Genomic DNA, 21506 nt, shown 5'->3' on the forward strand with positions numbered 1-21506 from the left:
TTATATGATGTTGCTATCTATGACCTGCTGCTTTCATAGATACATTTCTATCTCTGAATCACATTTATTCTTTATATTGTTATATTTTTCTCTTGTCACTGATAGCTTGGAAGCTTATCCCTATCTTTCATACCTAATGCATCCATCCATATTATTTCTTCCCTACCTCATTCTTTAGATTCTTTATGCCATATAAAAGGTCCAATGATAATACTTTGGATGAGATGAGTGAGAGGAAGGATTTAGGCAGTGGTGATACAGGTGAACAGAGAGAGTGGGAAAGCATGATACTGATGAACTTCAATCAAACCAACCTAATGTCTTATATTATATACAATCCAATCAAATCTGATGGCACTTGTAGATTTTCTGGAATGTTTAAAGCAACGTCCGTACACTCATCAAATTTGCTGTAACTGCTATTAGCACATACCATAAGCCCATCCCAAGACACTTCCATACCCACTGACCATTCATATAATGACTGTAACACTCATTCTCACTAACCACAGCCCATCTTCAGTCAACACATTGTCCTGAGCTGTATGTGAGCTATCTGAAAGGCCGTGGGGTGGGGGGGCAAAATGCTGAAGTATGACTGGTATTAATCTGGTCCACAAATCCCTCCCCTTGGGGGCCTGCCTCTGGTGCTCTCCAGTAGAATTACTACAGCGCTGTGGAGCCCAGGGCCTACTGAAGAGCACAGTCAACACAGCCAAAGGCTGTAAATCCTCCAGCGCTGCACTAGCCTAAGACAGAGGCTGTTTAGCCAGAGCTTACAGTACTCATGAAGGGCAGACATCGAAGGGGGAGAGTAGGGAAGCACTATTAAACTAGTGTAAAAGCAGATGGATGATTAGAAAGACAGAGAGGTTTGAGGGAAGGGAGAGGGTTGTTTGGTCAAATTAATGGGTTGAACTGATGGGTAAGGCAGGCAAGATGAATAGAGCTGACAAAGACCAGTTGACCTAAGAGAAGCAGCATAGTGTGAGACGTAGCTAGGAGGCTAGTGTAAAGTCATCATGGGTTAGAGGAGGACAGATGAATGGGATGAAAAAAAATATGGATAAAAGGAGGAGGAAGAGGTCAAGGTAAATCAGGGAGAAAAGTGACATGAAAAGGGTAAGAGCAGTGGATGGAGTAAAATAGAGATAAAGGCTGTTAGCTCCTGTTTGGTGTTGGGCTGAGCATTGTCAAAAACCCAAGCCTACCCACAGACTGTCAGACACTCACATACAAGCATCTTCTACAACTGTATAACTGCTGCTGAACTGATTTAACCTGACAATGCTCTATTTCCTGTTTTTCATCTCTCCATACCCTCCTTTCTCTATGTTGAACTCTCTGGGCCCGTCCTCATTTTTGTTCCCTCTGGTACTTGTATTGTACTCACACCATCACTCTCCCTCTGTATCTCCTGTTTTCCAATTATGTATCTCTTCTGTCTATCTCTCTGGTTACCACTATCCTTCTCATCTGTCCCTCCTTCCCTCGTCTCTCACGTGCAACTCCTGCAAAACCCTTGTTACCCTCTCTTCCCTTGCTACTCTGTCTGGTCAGTTTTGGGGACCCCTCCCTCTCAGCCGCCTCTACTCTGGAGCACATTCCATCCTCTGCAGCAGCCCGTCCTCGCCCCCTGGTGCGACAGCAGAGTCTCCAGCAGCCTCTCACCCACCAGCCCCCTCCGGGCCCCAATGACCCCCCAGCCACCTCCCAGAGTCTGGGCCAGCTGCACACAGGGCCCGGGGGCGGGGGGCACCGGGGAGGCCCGCGGGGGGTGCGGGGGAGTCCGGCGGGGACAGGTGCTTCCCGGTACAGAGGAGCAGGAGGAGGACGCTCCAGGTCCAACCCAGGCAGCTGGGACCACATGATGGGACAGATCCGCAACAGAGGACTGGATGTCAAGTCTTTCCTGTGAGTCTGCTGATCTAGGAATGTTCTAGATTCTGCTCTTGGTTCTATTCTGAACCTGTCTGCACTGTCCTCTGTCTGTCTCTTTGGGCTTTCTCAACCTCACTGTGTTGTCCTTATTATATAAATTCTCCCCCTTCTCCTCGGGTAATTGTCTTAAAGAGTTTCATATACTGTAAGATTCACTCCCAAAATGCCAAGCCTAAGCCATGTACTGTAGCTGTAATGACATATTTTAACTTCTTGTCTTTTGGCATTACTTGAATATGTTGTGTAATTGATGCATTGTTCTTGGTTATCTGTCTGTATGCCCTTTAGTGTCTTTAGTGTCTGTCATTATCTTTGCATAGGTCACACTTGTCTACCTGAGGGTAGGGGGCAAACTATTTGAGCTAATAAGTATGCTGCAGCTGCATACCATACTCTGATGTGTGTGTGTGTGTGTGTGTGTGTGTGTGTGTGTGTGTGTGTGTGTGTGTGTGTGTGTGTGTGTGTGTGTGTGTGTGTGTGTGTGTGTGTGTGTGTGTGTGTGTGTGTGTGTGTGTGTGTGTGTGTGTGTGTGTGTGTGTGTGTGTGTGTGTGTCACATGTATAGCCTGTGTGCATCAACATAGGTGCAGGGGTTAAGCAGCAGCATGTAGAAACTACACTGCATTGATCTTCTGTCTACAGCATCATTACTCCCACGATGGACTGTCACTATTAGATACAGAGAGAGATAAAGCTAGAGAGGAGTAGTGTGTGAAATACGGAAAGAGAGGGGGTATAGGATGAAGGTTAAACCCAAGGAGACGAGGAGGAGTTGTTGAGGTGAAGAGAGTTCAATTCACTGTGTGGATATGGATGAAAAACAACCACTTCCTAATTCAATTTAGCTATAACTTTAACAATATTCTATGATAAAGCTAAATGTGCCTAATGTACCACTAAATGTACTTTTCACCATACACTTTATGGTTCCCAGAATAATTAATCAACCACTGTACAAAACAGTCAAATTTATTTTTTTATTACCCTGCCGTTAGCAGTACTTCAGTACTTCACAGACCCCTCACAGCATATTGGAGAGAGTAGATCTACTGTAGGTGGAGGAGCGATCTGGAGGCCAGAATCTCCTGACACATTTGATGCTGTCACCGATTTTCCAATGAATCGGGTATTGAAATGATTGGCTGGGGATGAACCATTTGTTTGGTAAACAAAACATTGATTCCTTCTCCTGTGTGTGAACGATGATGGATGTCTGAGGCTGTGTAGGGCAGCTTGCGGACACCCCTGACCCCTCTGCCCTCCACTTGAGTCTCTCTGGCCCATTAACACAGGCCACAGACAAGTGACCGCCTCACTGAATCATCACTCAATAAAAGCAGGGCAAATATGTGGAACATTGAGGGAGAGGTGGCCTTGCCCACAGTCCCTGTAAACATGAATCTTTCTGGACTGGGACCAGGCTCTGGGGGATGGTAGGATGGGAAAAGGTGGAAAGATCTAGGCAATGGAAAGATCTAGGCAATGCTGTAAGGGTTTTCCTGTGGTGAAGGAGAAGCGGACCAAAATGCAGCGTGGTGGTTATTCATGTTCTTTAATAAAGGAACTAGACATGAAATAACTAACAAAACAATAAATGTGCGAAAACCTAAACAGTCCTATCTGGTGCAAACACAGAGACAGGAACAATCACCCACAAACACACAGTGAAACCCAGGCTACCTAAGTATGATTCTCAATCAGAGACAACTAATGACACCTGCCTCTGATTGAGAACCATACTAGGCCGAAACATAGAAATACCCAAAACCTAGAAAAACAAACATAGACTGCCCACCCAACTCACGCCCTGACCATACTAACTAAATACAAAACAAAGGAAATAAAGGTCAGAACGTGACAAATGCGGACTGTCTAATTGTTATGATTTTCTTTATATTGCGGATATGCAGAGATGCAGAGAATGAAGTTGGGTTACTTTTTTCTCCAACATTGTGACCTTCCATTATAGAGCTTTGCTTTTGGTACCAATGAATGAATCCTGCACAAAATGTGCTTTTTTTTCATGAGGAATGATATTTGATTTAATGTGAATGAAATGGTTTGGTGAACTACCACCTTGGATAGTACTTTATTTTGATCATCATGATTTAGTGACTGTAAAGAATGTGTATTGATCTACTTGGATTTTAAAACACAGACAGCATTTCTGTTTTGTCTGCTTCGACTCAAGAGATAAGTATGGTTGCGTTAATCTTTTTGCAGGCGGTCGTGTTCTTTTGATAAATGTCATTTTGAGAGAGAGAGAGAGAGAGAGAAATAGAAATTACATGAAAATAAAATATTTGGGTCAAAGTTGGAGGGAAAGAGAAACTGCTCTAAGAGGGAGGAAAAGAACAAGCAGGATGAATGCCAATACATTTTTACATCGTGATGAATAGCTGTATGATGCACAGACTCCATGTGTCATTTAGGTAGCTGGACATGGAGCAAAACATCTTCAGCCTCCTCACAGACTGCACTAAAATATGATAACTACTACTATTAACTACACACTATGAGTTTGTCCCCCAAAGACAATATGTTGTGATATTCTTGTGCAAGAAGACCGAAGATGATTAGAGAACAATGAAGGTCAGAGTGGGTTTTGTTGAACAGGGGTCAGGAATGTGTTTTGTAAAGGCCCAGTGAGGGAAGGAAGAGAATGATGGAGAGAGTTAGACAGGACAGGGTTCAAAGAAACAGTGACTCACAGCTTTACACAAACCGGGGAAGAGGATCCCTTAGGGGAAGCTAAGGGTGTGTGTGTGTGTGTGCGTGTGTGTGTGTGTGAGCAGAAGTGTGTGAATGTTTGCTTGTTAAGAGCACTGTGTGCCTGGCCCCTTTCAGATTTCAGCATATGACTAAAACCTGTAACACGGTACGCTTCAAAGCTCACAGAAAATAAACCATCTGTGTCTACAACAGCTTGGGTTCAATTAAATGTTTTAAGGGTGAGGTTTTGTATCAATCCAAGTGATAATATGTAAATGTTTCACCAATCAATATCACATTGACCTTTCTTTCCTCTTTACAGTTTTTTTTAACTACATGTCTCTACTCTGTCTCTGTACTCGTTGTGTGTGTGGGTTGTTGTGTGGAGCAGCGAGGGGAAGATGGTTGTTCTGTCTCTAGCCATCGGGCTGGCTGAACAAGATGACTTCGCCAACCTCCCAGATCTACAGGAAGCACCAGCGTGCCAAGAAAACTCAACTCCACCGGACAAATCAAGGTACCAGCCAGGTTACGAACAAAAGAGTGAAAGGAAGAGAAAGAGAGAGAGAGAAAGAAAGAAAGAAAGAAAGAAAGAAAGAAAGAAAGAAAGAAAGAGTGAGTTGAGAGATAAAGCCCTGGTGAAATGAAATAAGAGAGATTGAGGGGAAATAGTTGGTGTAGACTTCTCAGCAGTGTGTGTGATGTTCAGAGCAGATCCTTGTGGTCCAGTTTTGAAGCTGCTGTGTGATCGGCATGATACACAGTGAGAGGGAGCCAATTATGACCCAATGGGGACGCTGTAATTGGATGTCTGACAAAAGCATCTGATTGGTTGGTTTCAGTGTCTTGCTGCTGTGAGAGTCCTGAGTTAGTACATTAGTATCAGGATTAGATATAGTCACCCTGAGAAGGTAGCAGGAAGTAATGAACTTTATTACATATTCAACCAGTTTCTGCTCACCTTGTCTCTGATCCCAGGCAATCAACCATTGCCCAATTCCCAGGCAATCAACCATTGCCCAATTCCCAGGCAATCAACCATTGCCCAATTCCCAGGCAATCAACCATTGCCCAATTCCCTCTCATGATTGAAATAGGAATTAGCAGGTAATAACACTAGAATGTCCTTTCATCAGGTGTTAACTATGTGTCTACATCCTGTCCCACTTCATTGGTCCTAGCCTTACCGCAACATGTTTGTTTACTTTTGCCATTCTAAGTCAGCTTTGGCTTTGCTTCCTCAGTTTTTCCATCTTTCCTTTTTCATGCACCCTAGTTCTTTTCATGCTCCCTCTCATCCTGCCTCCCCCTTGTGCCTCCCGCTCTTCCTCGCCAGCTCGAAGAGGGTTTGATCTGCATGTCTCCGTTCCTCAGCAGGGAGCATGGAGGGGGCGGACTCATTATTCTGGAGTGTGGTCCCCCCGTGTGAAATGCCTGTCTAACCCTTCTTCTGCCACCGACTCCATATGCATTCCCCAACAGCTGTCAGAGACAAACACGTTAACAGGAAATAGGAACCAGAGCAACTCTTGTGGTGAGCTAACAGCTAGATAGGCTGCCGTGTTATCACCTAAAACGTTCTCAGGAGTTGAGTGCTCTGCTTGCCTCCTGTCCCTCATGGGTAGTGGACTGTACATAAATCCCTATTATTGGGTAAGGAGTCCTACTGTGTAAGGTGGTGTAGTAGTGAGTGCTTTTTCATGGTAGCGTTCAGTACATTTCTGTCCCAGATGAGCAATAGAACAACTCTTACATTCATCAGACGGTAGTTCGTTTTCACTGAATTTTTCTGATGTAGACTATTTTGTACTGCATCTTATGATTTCAATACAATTTGTAATGCCTCCTGGAATTTCCACATTTCCTTTCTACTCAGTTCTAAAAGGAACAAAATATGAACGATGGTAGATGGAGTTCTGTGCAACGGTCAGAATACATACGAATCTTGTTCTGAAGGAACGCTATTGTGCTGTATTGGCCTGTGGGTTTGTCCTGTCGTGGTCATACTAATCGTATTTCACGGTCATGCCACGGTTATGACCTGTTCAGCCTTGAAATGCCTACATTGCAGTCACGGTGTGGAGGCACGCCTGCATGCTCATCTTCTCCCTCTTCCTGGCCGGATGCCTGTCCAACACCCGTCTTTAATCAAAGCGATCTGGTGCGAGGCACAGTCGCGTGGGCCAACTTGTCTAGTGTCCTTCCACAATGAATAACCACTTTCAATCATCATCTCTGTCCATCTCCCAGTCTCTCTAGTTACCCCTGTGTGGGTCCCAGTGCCCCTGCCTTGATGGATCCCAGCAGACTGAAGATGATGGAAATGGATGATCCCTCTGTGTGTGTGTGTGTGTGTGTGTGTGTGTGTGTGTGTGTGTGTGTGTGTGTGTGTGTGTGTGTGTGTGTGTGTGTGTGTGTGTGTGTGTGTGTGTGTGTGTGTGTGTGTGTGTGTGTGAGAGAGAGAGAGAGCACACATATGCTGTCAGACAAAAAGAGAAACCTTTGCTCTCAGGTTGCTAGAGAAATGTACACTCACTGCCAAAAGGACAGAAGTATTCACTCAAAGAGAAATGGAACCATTCAGATGCCTAGAAACATACAGTTCAATGAGATTAATAAATACACATACAGGATCAGATGAAAGGGTGTAAACTGACATTGACAGACAAAGCATATACCCGCTGTCCATATACACACCTTACTGTGTATTAGAATAGGATGTCCTTGCATAGACAGAGAAAGGGTCATTGGCAGAGAGGGAAGGTCAATCATTCTCTCAAATGGAGAATATGTTCTGCTGCATCCGTGAGACCTGTCTTGTTTATCCCTGTAGAACCGAGTACAACGGAATATTATCTATTTCGGGCAGAGAGGGAATCTTTATTCAGATGGATGGAGAATGATATGCCTTGGCTCATTCTCAGGAGACAGGAGTGTGCACTCAGATGCTTAGAAGCAGGTAATCAAAGCTTCGTGAGAAGCATAAACTAGAGGCAGCGTAATCTCTGTTTCTTTTGCTATGGCAGCTCAATTAGAAAGGAATCACAGTGTTACAGCACAACTCTAAAGCCAGTGATAACCAAGCTCTATCCACAAGGAGATGAGGGAGGAAAACAATGGAATTATCCTGGAAGTCATTTGTATTTATTAGTAGTCTGGAAAAATTTGTGCTGAGAGATTAGTGATGCTCCACAAAGTAGTCTAACCCCAATGTTGTCTGACTCTAAAGCATGCTACTGCAGCTGCTTCTATGGACCATTGTTCTGTTCTCTGACGATACCATTCTTACAGATATGATATCTGATCCAGAAAGTGTTTGTATTGTAAAAACTCGGTCCAAAGGGTGAGTACAGTATTCTGTAGGCTATACCTTAAAGCTGGTTATTGAAGTTGCGGTCATCGAGTCATGCACTGGTGGCTGAGGTCCATTGTGTCAGAGGCCTTAAGCCTCACGGCTGACTGGAGTCACTGGACTAACCCTCCCACCAACATGCAGTAGCTACGGAGTTTTATCATGGCAGCTCGATATCATTACCATCTCCGAAATAAACTCTGCTCTAGCATGACAGTGGCCCCAGACACGCAGAGAACACGTAAATAAGGAACTCAACACTCCATGCTCTTTGAGCCTGGACCACCAACTCCTTGGAGCCAGAGTTTCTTCATCTGGCCTGTAATCAAACTGAGTCAAGCCTTATAATTACTCTTCTGGCTTGGCAATGGTCTCCATGGCCGCCTCTGGAGCTAGCTCAGGGTAACTTGATTGGCTGGGAACAGCAATATAGGTCAGCACAAAAGAAACATTTTGATAAAATGTCAGCTCTGTCTCAGGAAGTCATTCACCAAGCCTTGCTGAGGCGTTTGAGTCGGAACACAAAGTTGATTAAAGGAAAGCACAGTTATATAATCTGATGGAAAACAGTGAGAAATCCGCTTCGGAAGTCCCGTGTGGAAAAAAGCGCAGCATAAATTCACCTTAATCAATGTCTAAGTGAGAAATGACATCACTACCATCTCTTTACTTTATTAGTGTTTGTGCAATAAGAGGGAGTTTAAAGATCAGTTGAAACATCTACCAGCATTCACAGAGGTATCAACCAATCAGGAAAACTCAGAAATATTCAAACAGCAGTTAGCTGGACAACATATAGTAGATGGCTCCATTAGTTGTATTAAGCTGGAGCGGAGGGAAGTGGCCTGCTGATTTGCACTGAGTGGGATGACACCAGAGCTCCGGCCTCATCCTTCACAGCTTGGGGACCTGTGCTTGTGTTGCACTGCTCTCCTGGGGTGTTGTATGATCAGCATGCCCATATACTGTATGTTTATGGATACAACTCATCTCTCATGTTTTCATCACTCCACCCCCTCTCCCATCATTAGAAACCACCCCTCACTCCCACTCCACCTCACCTCCATCTCCTCCCTCCATCATGCTGCCCTCTACAACACCAACCCCGCTCCTCTCAATTCATCTCTCCATCTCTCATTCTTTCTCACTGACTCTCTCTGCCTCTCATGCAGTCTCTCTTCCTCCCTTGATCTGATTGATCTATTAACCCTTTACTTACCTTCCCTCCCTTTGTCAGCCCTTTCTTTCCCTCCCTCTACCTCTCTATCTCTTTATTCATCTAATCGTGCTTCCCCTGGGGGTGTTGACTGGCGCTCTGATGGGATGATGTCAGAGCTCTGGTCCTCTGTCAGGGTGGATGACTGTCTGCCCAGGCAGCCTGGCTGGGTTACATCTGCATCACTGCTGAATATCACAACAGGGGAATGAGATTCCCCTGTGGGCAGCAAACACACACACACACACACACACTCTCACACACAGATATGGAGATGGCGAAAAAGGAGCAGGGACACATAGACACTCCAGAGATTCACATACACTGTATGTAATCAAAATGCAAAACGTGACTTGGGCTCAGCCTGTTTGGGGACCTGTATTTGATACTTAAGCAAGTCAATTGTTTTTGCAGTGAAGCACCACCGTTTCTCTCCAATAATAGTATGAATAGTATGCTCATATCATGCATATCTCATGGATGCGTGCCTGCTATGAATGGTATTATCAAGAGAACACAGAAAGTTGTTCTGCTCTACCAAACTCATCATTTCCACCTCCATATAACACCATTAACTCTATTTAACTCCATTAACTATCTAACTCCATCTATATCAAGGCACAAGGCGAGACCCAAATGCAGACACATGGGGCGTATGGCAAGAGTATGGTCGTGGACTGGCAAAAAGGTCAAAACCAGATCAGAGTCCAGGAGGTACAGAGTGGCAGACAGGCTCGTGGTCAAGGCAGACAGAATGGTCAGGCAGGGAAGTACAGAGTCCAGGAGGTACAGAGTGGCAGACAGGCTCGTGGTCAAGGCAGTCAGAACGGTCAGGCAGGTGGGTACAGAGTCCAGGAGGTACAGAGTGGCAGACAGGCTCGTGGTCAAGGCAGTCAGAACGGTCAGGCAGGTGGGTACAGAGTCCAGGAGGTACAGAGTGGCAGACAGGCTCGTGGTCAAGGCAGACAGAATGGTCAGGCAGGGGAGTACAGAGTCCAGGAGGTACAGAGTGGCAGACAGGCTCGTGGTCAAGGCAGTCAGAACGGTCAGGCAGGTGGGTACAGAGTGGCAGACAGGCTCGTGGTCAAGGCAGACAGAATGGTCAGGCAGGTGGGTACAGAGTCCAGGAGGTACAGAGTGGCAGACAGGCTCGTGGTCAAGGCAGACAGAATGGTCAGGCAGGCAGAATGGTCAAGGCAGACAGAATGGTCAGGCAGGTGGGTACAGAGTCCAGGAGGTACAGAGTGGCAGACAGGCTCGTGGTCAAGGCAGGCAGACTGGTCAGGCAGGTGGGTACAGAGTCCAGAAACAGGCAAGGGTCAAAACGGGGAGGACTAGAAAAAGGAGAATGCAAAAAGCAGGAGAACGGGAAAACCGCTGGTTGACTTGGAAACATACAAGACTAACAGGAAACACAGGGATAAATACACTGGGGAAAATGAGCGACACCTGGAGGGGGTGGAGACAATAACGAGGACAGGTGAAACAGATCAGGGTGTGACAATCTAACTCAATTAACTCTATCTAACTCCACAAACTCTATCTAACGCCATTAACTATCTATCTCCCTCACTAGCTTTAAGCACCAACTGTCAGAGCAGCTCACAGATTACTGCACCTGTACATAGCCCACCTATAATTTAGCCCAAACAACTACCTCTTTCCCAACTGTATTTAATTAATTAATTTATTTTGCTCCTTTGCACCCCATTATTTTTATTTCTACTTTGCACATTCTTCCATTGCAAAACTACCATTCCAGTGTTTTACTTGCTATATTGTATTTACTTTGCCACCATGGCCTTTTTGCCTTTACCTCCCTTCTCACCTCATTTGCTCACATCGTATATAGACTTGTTTATACTGTATTATTGACTGTATGTTTGTTTTACTCCATGTGTAACTCTGTGTCGTTGTATCTGTCGAACTGCTTTGCTTTATCTTGGCCAGGTCGCAATTGTAAATGAGACCTTGTTCTCAACTTGCCTACCTGGTTAAGTAAAGGTGAAATAAATAAAAACTCTATCTAACTCCATGAACTATATCTAACTCCATGAACTATATCTAACTCCATGAACTATATCTAACTCCATGAACTATATCTAAATCCATTAACTCTGTCTAAATCCATTAACTCTATCTGACTCCATTAACTCTATCTAACTCTGTCTAACTCCATTAACTCTATCTAACTCCATGAACTAATTGGAGGCCACGGAAGGAGAGTTGTATGACATTGAAGCTTGCCTGGAGGGTTGTTAACACAGTGTCCAAAGAAGGGCCAGAAGTATACAGAATGGTATCTAACTATATCTAACTCCATTAACTCTATCTAACTCCATTAACTCCATTAACTCTATATAACGCCTTCTAACTTCATTAACTCCATCTAACTCCATTAACTGTATCTAATGCCATCTAACTCCATTAACTGTATCTAATGCCATCTAACTTCATTAACTCTATCTAATGCCATCTAACTCCATTAACTGTATCTAATGCCATCTAACTCCATTAACTCTATCTAATGCCATCTAACTTCATTAACTCTATCTAATGCCATCTAACTCCATCAACTGTATCTAATGCCATCTAACTCCATGAACTCTATCTAATGCCATCTAACTCCATCAACTGTATCTAATGCCATCTAACTTCATTAACTGTATCTAATGCCATCTAACTTCATTAACTCTATCTAATGCCATCTAACTCCATCAACTGTATCTAATGCCATCTAACTTCATTAACTCCATCTAACTCCATTAACTGTATCTAATGCCATCTAACTTCATTAACTCTATCTAATGCCATCTAACTCCATCAACTGTATCTAATGCCATCTAACTTCATTAACTCTATCTAATGCCATCTAACTCCATCTAATGCCATCTAACTTCATTAACTCCATCTAATGCCATCTAACTCCATCAACTGTATCTAATGCCATCTAACTTCATTAACTCCATCTAATGCCATCTAACTTCATTAACTCTATCTAATGCCATCTAACTTCATTAACTCCATCTAACTCCATTAACTGTATCTAATGCCATCTAACTCCATTAACTCTATCTAATGCCATCTAACTTCATTAACTCTATCTAATGCCATCTAACTCCATCAACTGTATCTAATGCCATCTAACTCCATGAACTCTATCTAATGCCATCTAACTCCATCAACTGTATCTAATGCCATCTAACTTCATTAACTGTATCTAATGCCATCTAACTTCATTAACTCTATCTAATGCCATCTAACTCCATCAACTGTATCTAATGCCATCTAACTTCATTAACTCCATCTAACTCCATTAACTGTATCTAATGCCATCTAACTTCATTAACTCTATCTAATGCCATCTAACTCCATCTAATGCCATCTAACTTCATGAACTCTATCTAATGCCATCTAACTTCATCAACTGTATCTAATGCCATCTAACTTCATCAACTGTATCTAATGCCATCTAACTTCATGAACTCTATCTAATGCCATCTAACTTCATTAACTCCATCTAACTCCATTAACTGTATCTAATGCCATCTAACTTCATTAACTCTATCTAATGCCATCTAACTCCATCAACTGTATCTAATGCCATCTAACTCCATGAACTCTATCTAATGCCATCTAACTCCATCAACTGTATCTAATGCCATCTAACTTCATTAACTGTATCTAATGCCATCTAACTTCATTAACTCTATCTAATGCCATCTAACTCCATCAACTGTATCTAATGCCATCTAACTTCATTAACTCCATCTAACTCCATTAACTGTATCTAATGCCATCTAACTTCATTAACTCTATCTAATGCCATCTAACTCCATCAACTGTATCTAATGCCATCTAACTTCATTAACTCTATCTAATGCCATCTAACTCCATCTAACTTCATGAACTCTATCTAATGCCATCTAACTTCATCAACTGTATCTAATGCCATCTAACTTCATCAACTGTATCTAATGCCATCTAACTTCATGAACTCTATCTAATGCCATCTAACTTCATTAACTCCATCTAACTCCATTAACTGTATCTAATGCCATCTAACTCCATCAACTGTATCTAATGCCATCTAACTTCATTAACTCCATCTAACTCCATTAACTCTATCTAATGCCATCTAACTTCATTAACTCTATCTAATGCCATCTAACTCCATCTAATGCCATCTAACTTCATGAACTCTATCTAATGCCATCTAACTTCATCAACTGTATCTAATGCCATCTAACTTCATCAACTGTATCTAATGCCATCTAACTTCATGAACTCTATCTAATGCCATCTAACTTCATTAACTCCATCTAACTCCATTAACTCTATCTAATGCCATCTAACTTCATTAACTCTATCTAATGCCATCTAACTTCATTAACTCCATCTAACCCCATTAACTGTATCTAATGCCATCTATCTTCATGAACTCTATCTAAATGCCATCTAACTTCATTAACTCCATCTAACTCCATTAACTGTATTTAATGCCATCTAACTCCATCAACTGTATCTAATGCCATCTAACTTCATGAACTCTATCTAATGCCATCTAACTCCATCAACTGTATCTAATGCCATCTAACTTCATGAACTCTATCTAATGCCATCTAACTCCATTAACTCCATCTAACTCATCTAACTCCATTAACTCTATATAACGCCATCTAACTTCATTAACTCCATCTAACTCCATTAACTGTATCTAATGCCATCTAACTTCATGAACTCTATCTAATGCCATCTAACTCCATCAACTGTATCTAATGCCATCTAACTCCATTAACTGTATCTAATGCCATCTAACTCCATTAACTGTATCTAATGCCATCTAACTCCATTAACTGTATCTAATGCCATCTAACTTCATTAACTCCATCTAATGCCATCTAACTTCATTAACTCCATCTAACTCCATTAACTGTATCTAATGCCATCTAACTTCATGAACTCTATCTAATGCCATCTAACTCCATCAACTGTATCTAATGCCATCTAACTCCATTAACTGTATCTAATGCCATCTAACTTCATTAACTCCATCTAATGCCATCTAACTTCATTAACTCCATCTAACTCCATTAACTGTATCTAATGCCATCTAACTTCATTAACTCCATCTAATGCCATCTAACTCCATCAACTGTATCTAATGCCATCTAACTTCATTAACTCCATCTAATGCCATCTAACTCCATCAACTGTATCTAATGCCATCTAACTCCATTAATTCCATCTAACTCCATTAACTCTATATAACGCCATCTAACTTCATTAACTCCATCTAACTCCATTAACTGTATCTAATGCCATCTAACTCCATCAACTGTATCTAATGCCATCTAACTTCATTAACTCCATCTAATGCCATCTAACTCCATCAACTGTATCTAATGCCATCTAACTTCATTAACTCCATCTAACTCCATTAACTGTATATAATGCCATCTAACTCCATCAACTGTATCTAATGCCATTTAACTTCATTAACTCCATCTAACTCCATTAACTGTATATAATGCCATCTAACTCCATCAACTGTATCTAATGCCATCTAACTTCATTAACGCCATCTAACTTCATTAACTCCATCTAACTCCATTAACTCCATCTAATGCCATCTAACTCCATCAACTGTATCTAATGCCATCTAACTTCATGAACTCTATCTAATGCCATCTAACTCCATCAACTGTATCTAATGCCATCTAACTTCATTAACTCCATCTAATGCCATCTAACTCCATCAACTGTATCTAATGCCATCTAACTTCATTAACTCCATCTAACTCCATTAACTGTATCTAATGCCATCTAACTTCATTAACTCTATATAATGCCATCTAACTCCATCAACTGTATCTAATGCCATCTAACTTCATTAACTCCATCTAACTCCATTAACTCTATCTAATGCCATCTAACTTCATAAACTCTATCTAATGCCATCTAACTTCATGAACTCTATCTAATGCCATCTAACTTCATCAACTGTATCTAATGCCATCTAACTTCATCAACTGTATCTAATGCCATCTAACTTCATGAACTCTATCTAATGCCATCTAACTTCATTAACTCCATCTAACTCCATTAACTCTATCTAATGCCATCTAACTTCATTAACTCTATCTAATGCCATCTAACTTCATTAACTCCATCTAACCCCATTAACTGTATCTAATGCCATCTAACTTCATGAACTCTATCTAAATGCCATCTAACTTCATTAACTCCATCTAACTCCATTAACTGTATTTAATGCCATCTAACTCCATCAACTGTATCTAATGCCATCTAACTTCATTAACTCCATCTAATGCCATCTAACTTCATTAACTCCATCTAATGCCATCTAACTCCATCAACTGTATCTAATGCCATCTAACTTCATGAACTCTATCTAATGCCATCTAACTCCATTAACTCCATCTAACTCATCTAACTCCATTAACTCTATATAACGCCATCTAACTTCATTAACTCCATCTAACTCCATTAACTGTATCTAATGCCATCTAACTCCATCAACTGTATCTAATGCCATCTAACTTCATTAACTCCATCTAATGCCATCTAACTCCATCAACTGTATCTAATGCCATCTAACTTCATTAACTCCATCTAACTCCATTAACTGTATATAATGCCATCTAATTCCATCAACTGTATCTAATGCCATCTAACTTCATTAACTCCATCTAACTCCATTAACTGTATCTAATGCCATCTAACTTCATTAACTCCATCTAACTCCATTAACTGTATCTAATGCCATCTAACTTCATGAACTCTATCTAATGCCATCTAACTCCATCAACTGTATCTAATGCCATCTAACTCCATTAACTGTATCTAATGCCATCTAACTCCATTAACTCCATCTAATGCCATCTAACTCCATTAACTGTATCTAATGCCATCTAACTCCATTAACTGTATCTAATGCCATCTAACTTCATGAACTCTATCTAATGCCATCTAACTCCATCAACTGTATCTAATGCCATCTAACTCCATTAACTGTATCTAATGCCATCTAACTTCATTAACTCCATCTAATGCCATCTAACTTCATTAACTCCATCTAACTCCATTAACTGTATCTAATGCCATCTAACTCCATTAACTCCATCTAATGCCATGTAACTTCATTAACTCCATCTAATGCCATCTAACTCCATCAACTGTATCTAATGCCATCTAACTCCATTAACTCTATCTAACTCCATTAACTCCATCTAACTCCATTAACTCTATATAACGCCATCTAACTTCATTAACTCCATCTAACTCCATTAACTGTATCTAATGCCATCTAACTCCATCAACTGTATCTAATGCCATCTAACTTCATTAACTCCATCTAATGCCATCTAACTCCATCAACTGTATCTAATGCCATCTAACTTCATTAACTCCATCTAACTCCATTAACTGTATATAATGCCATCTAATTCCATCAACTGTATCTAATGCCATCTAACTTCATTAACTCCATCTAACTCCATTAACTGTATATAATGCCATCTAACTCCATCAACTGTATCTAATGCCATCTAACTTCATTAACGCCATCTAACTTCATTAACTCCATCTAACTCCATTAACTCTAACTTCATTAACTCTATCTAATGCCATCTAACTTCATGAACTCTATCTAATGCCATCTAACTTCATGAACTCTATCTAATGCCATCTAACTTCATCAACTGTATCTAATGCCATCTAACTTCATCAACTGTATCTAATGCCATCTAACTTCATGAACTCTATCTAATGCCATCTAACTTCATTAACTCCATCTAACTCCATTAACTCTATCTAATGCCATCTAACTTCATTAACTCTATCTAATGCCATCTAACTTCATTAACTTCATCTAACCCCATTAACTGTATCTAATGCCATCTAACTTCATGAACTCTATCTAAATGCCATCTAACTTCATTAACTCCATCTAACTCCATTAACTGTATTTAATGCCATCTAACTCCATCAACTGTATCTAATGCCATCTAACTTCATGAACTCTATCTAATGCCATCTAACTCCATCAACTGTATCTAATGCCATCTAACTTCATGAACTCTATCTAATGCCATCTAACTCCATTAACTCCATCTAACTCATCTAACTCCATTAACTCTATATAACGCCATCTAACTTCATTAACTCCATCTAACTCCATTAACTGTATCTAATGCCATCTAACTTCATGAACTCTATCTAATACCATCTAACTCCATCAACTGTATCTAATGCCATCTAACTCCATTAACTGTATCTAATGCCATCTAACTCCATTAACTCCATCTAATGCCATCTAACTCCATTAACTGTATCTAATGCCATCTAACTCCATTAACTGTATCTAATGCCATCTAACTTCATTAACTCCATCTAATGCCATCTAACTTCATTAACTCCATCTAACTCCATTAACTGTATCTAATGCCATCTAACTTCATGAACTCTATCTAATGCCATCTAACTCCATCAACTGTATCTAATGCCATCTAACTCCATTAACTGTATCTAATGCCATCTAACTCCATTAACTGTATCTAATGCCATCTAACTCCATTAACTGTATCTAATGCCATCTAACTTCATTAACTCCATCTAATGCCATCTAACTTCATTAACTCCATCTAACTCCATTAACTGTATCTAATGCCATCTAACTTCATGAACTCTATCTAATGCCATCTAACTCCATCAACTGTATCTAATGCCATCTAACTTCATTAACTCCATCTAATGCCATCTAACTCCATCAACTGTATCTAATGCCATCTAACTCCATTAACTCTATCTAACTCCATCTAACTCCATTAACTCTATATAACGCCATCTAACTTCATTAACTCCATCTAACTCCATTAACTGTATCTAATGCCATCTAACTCCATCAACTGTTTCTAATGCCATCTAACTTCATTAACTCCATCTAATGCCATCTAACTCCATCAACTGTATCTAATGCCATCTAACTTCATTAACTCCATCTAACTCCATTAACTGTATATAATGCCATCTAACTCCATCAACTGTATCTAATGCCATCTAACTTCATTAACGCCATCTAACTTCATTAACTCCATCTAACTCCATTAACTCCATCTAATGCCATCTAACTCCATCAACTGTATCTAATGCCATCTAACTTCATGAACTCTATCTAATGCCATCTAACTCCATCAACTGTATCTAATGCCATCTAACTTCATTAACTCCATCTAATGCCATCTAACTCCATCAACTGTATCTAATGCCATCTAACTTCATTAACTCCATCTAACTCCATTAACTGTATCTAATGCCATCTAACTTCATTAACTCCATCTAACTCCATCAACTGTATCTAATGCCATCTAACTTCATTAACTCCATCTAATGCCATCTAACTCCATCAACTGTATCTAATGCCATCTAACTTCATTAACTCCATCTAATGCCATCTAACTCCATTAACTGTATCTAATGCCATCTAACTCCATCAACTCTATCTAATGCCATCTATCTCCATTAACTCCATCTAACTCATCTAACTCCATTAACTCTATATAACGCCATCTAACTTCATTAACTCCATCTAACTCCATTAACTCCATCTAACTCATCTAACTCCATTAACTCTATATAACGCCATCTAACTTCATTAACTCCATCTAACTCCATTAACTGTATCTAATGCCATCTAACTTCATTAACTGTATATAATGCCATCTAACTCCATCAACTGTATCTAATGCCATCTAACTTCATTAACTCCATCTAACTCCATTAACTGTATATAATGCCATCTAACTCCATCAACTGTATCTAATGCCATCTAACTTCATTAACGCCATCTAACTTCATTAACTCCATTAACTCCATCTAATGCCATCTAACTCCATCAACTGTATCTAATGCCATCTAACTTCATGAACTCTATCTAATGCCATCTAACTCCATCAACTGTATCTAATGCCATCTAACTTCATTAACTCCATCTAATGCCATCTAACTCCATCAACTGTATCTAATGCCATCTAACTTCATTAACTCCATCTAACTCCATTAACTGTATCTAATGCCATCTAACTTCATTAACTCCATCTAACTCCATCAACTGTATCTAATGCCATCTAACTTCATTAACTCCATCTAATGCCATCTAACTCCATCAACTGTATCTAATGCCATCTAACTTCATTAACTCCATCTAATGCCATCTAACTCCATCAACTGTATCTAATGCCATCTAACTTCATTAACTCCATCTAATGCCATCTAACTCCATTAACTGTATCTAATGCCATCTAACTCCATCAACTCTATCTAATGCCATCTAACTCCATTAACTCCATCTAACTCATCTAACTCCATTAACTCTATATAACGCCATCTAACTTCATTAACTCCATCTAACTCCATTAACTCCATCTAACTCATCTAACTCCATTAACTCTATATAACGCCATCTAACTTCATTAACTCCATCTAACTCCATTAACTGTATCTAATGCCATCTAACTTCATTAACTCCATCTAATGCCATCTAACTCCATCAACTGTATCTAATGCCATCTAACTTCATTAACTCCATCTAACTCCATTAACTGTATATAATGCCATCTAACTCCATCAACTGTATCTAATGCCATCTAACTTCATTAACTCCATCTAATGCCATCTAACTCCATCAACTGTATCTAATGCCATCTAACTTCATGAACTCCATCTAATGCCATCTAACTTCATTAACTCCATCTAACTCCATTAACTGTATCTAATGCCATCTAACTCCATCAACTGTATCTAATGCCATCTAACTTCATTAACTCCATCTAATGCCATCTAACTCCATCAACTGTATCTAATGCCATCTAACTCCATTAACTCTATCTAACTCCATTAACTCCATCTAACTCATCTAACTCCATTAACTCTATATAACGCAATCTAACGTCATTAACTCCATCTAACTCCATTAACTGTATCTAATGCCATCTAACTTCATTAACTGTATCTAATGCCATCTAACTTCATTAACTGTATCTAACTCCATTAACTCCATCTAACTCATCTAACTCCATTAACTCTATATAACGCCATCTAACTCCATCAACTGTATCTAATGCCATCTAACTCCATTAACTCTATCTAACTCCATTAACTCCATCTAACTCATCTAACTCCATTAACTCTATATAACGCCATCTAACTTCATTAACTCCATTAACTGTATCTAATGCCATCTAACTTCATTAACTCCATCTAAGCCATCTAACTCCATTAACTGTATCTAATGCCATCTAACTCCATCAACTGTATCTAATGCCATCTAACTTCATTAACTCCATCTAATGCCATCTAACTCCATCAACTGTATCTAATGCCATCTAACTCCATTAACTCTATCTAACTCCATTAACTCCATCTAACTCATCTAACTCCATCAACTGTATCTAATGCCATCTAACTTCATTAACTGTATCTAATGCCATCTAACTCCATTAACTGTATCTAATGCCATCTAACTCCATTAACTGTATCTAATGCCATCTAACTCCATCTAATGCCATCTAACTCCATTAACTGTATCTAATGCCATCTAACTCCATTAACTGTATCTAATGCCATCTAACTTCATGAACTCTATCTAATGCCATCTAACTTCATTAACTGTATCTAACTCCATCAAGTCTATCTAATGCCATCTAACTTCATTAACTCCATTAACTCTATCTAATGCCATCTAACTTCATTAACTCCATTAACTGTATCTAATGCCATCTAACTTCATTAACTCTATCTAATGCCATCTAACTCCATCAACTGTATCTAATGTCATCTAACTTCATGAACTCTATCTAATGCCATCTAACTTCATTAACTGTATCTAATGCCATCTAACTCCATTAACTGTATCTAATGCCATCTAACTCCATCTAATGCCATCTAACTCCATCAACTGTATCTAATGCCATCTAACTTCATTAACTCTATCTAATGCCATCTAACTCCATCTAATGCCATCTAACTTCATGAACTCTATCTAATGCCATCTAACTTCATTAACTCTATCTAATGCCATCTAATTCCATCAACTGTATCTAATGCCATCTAACTCCATTAACTCTATCTAATGCCATCTAACTTCATTAACTCCATCTAATGCCATCTAACTCCATCAACTGTATCTAATGCCATCTAACTCCATTAACTCTATCTAACTCCATTAACTCCATCTAACTCATCTAACTTCATCAACTGTATCTAA

General features: G+C 40.1%; 1 protein-coding gene across 1 annotated transcript in view; it reads left to right on the forward strand.

The window, feature by feature from the left end:
* Positions 1–1363: 1363 nt before the first annotated feature.
* LOC135565124 (synaptotagmin-7-like) overlaps positions 1364–21506 on the forward strand; it is a gene marked incomplete at its 5' end in the record, with an annotated part of 58986 nt that continues 38843 nt past the window's right edge. The window contains 2 exons of the mRNA XM_065011166.1: positions 1364–1914; positions 5044–5180. Of these exons, the coding sequence (XP_064867238.1) occupies positions 1364–1914; positions 5044–5180 (688 nt within the window). The remainder of the gene's footprint in view (positions 1915–5043; positions 5181–21506) is intronic.

This window comes from Oncorhynchus nerka, linkage group LG27, assembly GCF_034236695.1.
Source record: "Oncorhynchus nerka isolate Pitt River linkage group LG27, Oner_Uvic_2.0, whole genome shotgun sequence".
In the NCBI taxonomy this organism is placed as follows: Eukaryota; Metazoa; Chordata; class Actinopteri; order Salmoniformes; family Salmonidae; genus Oncorhynchus; species Oncorhynchus nerka.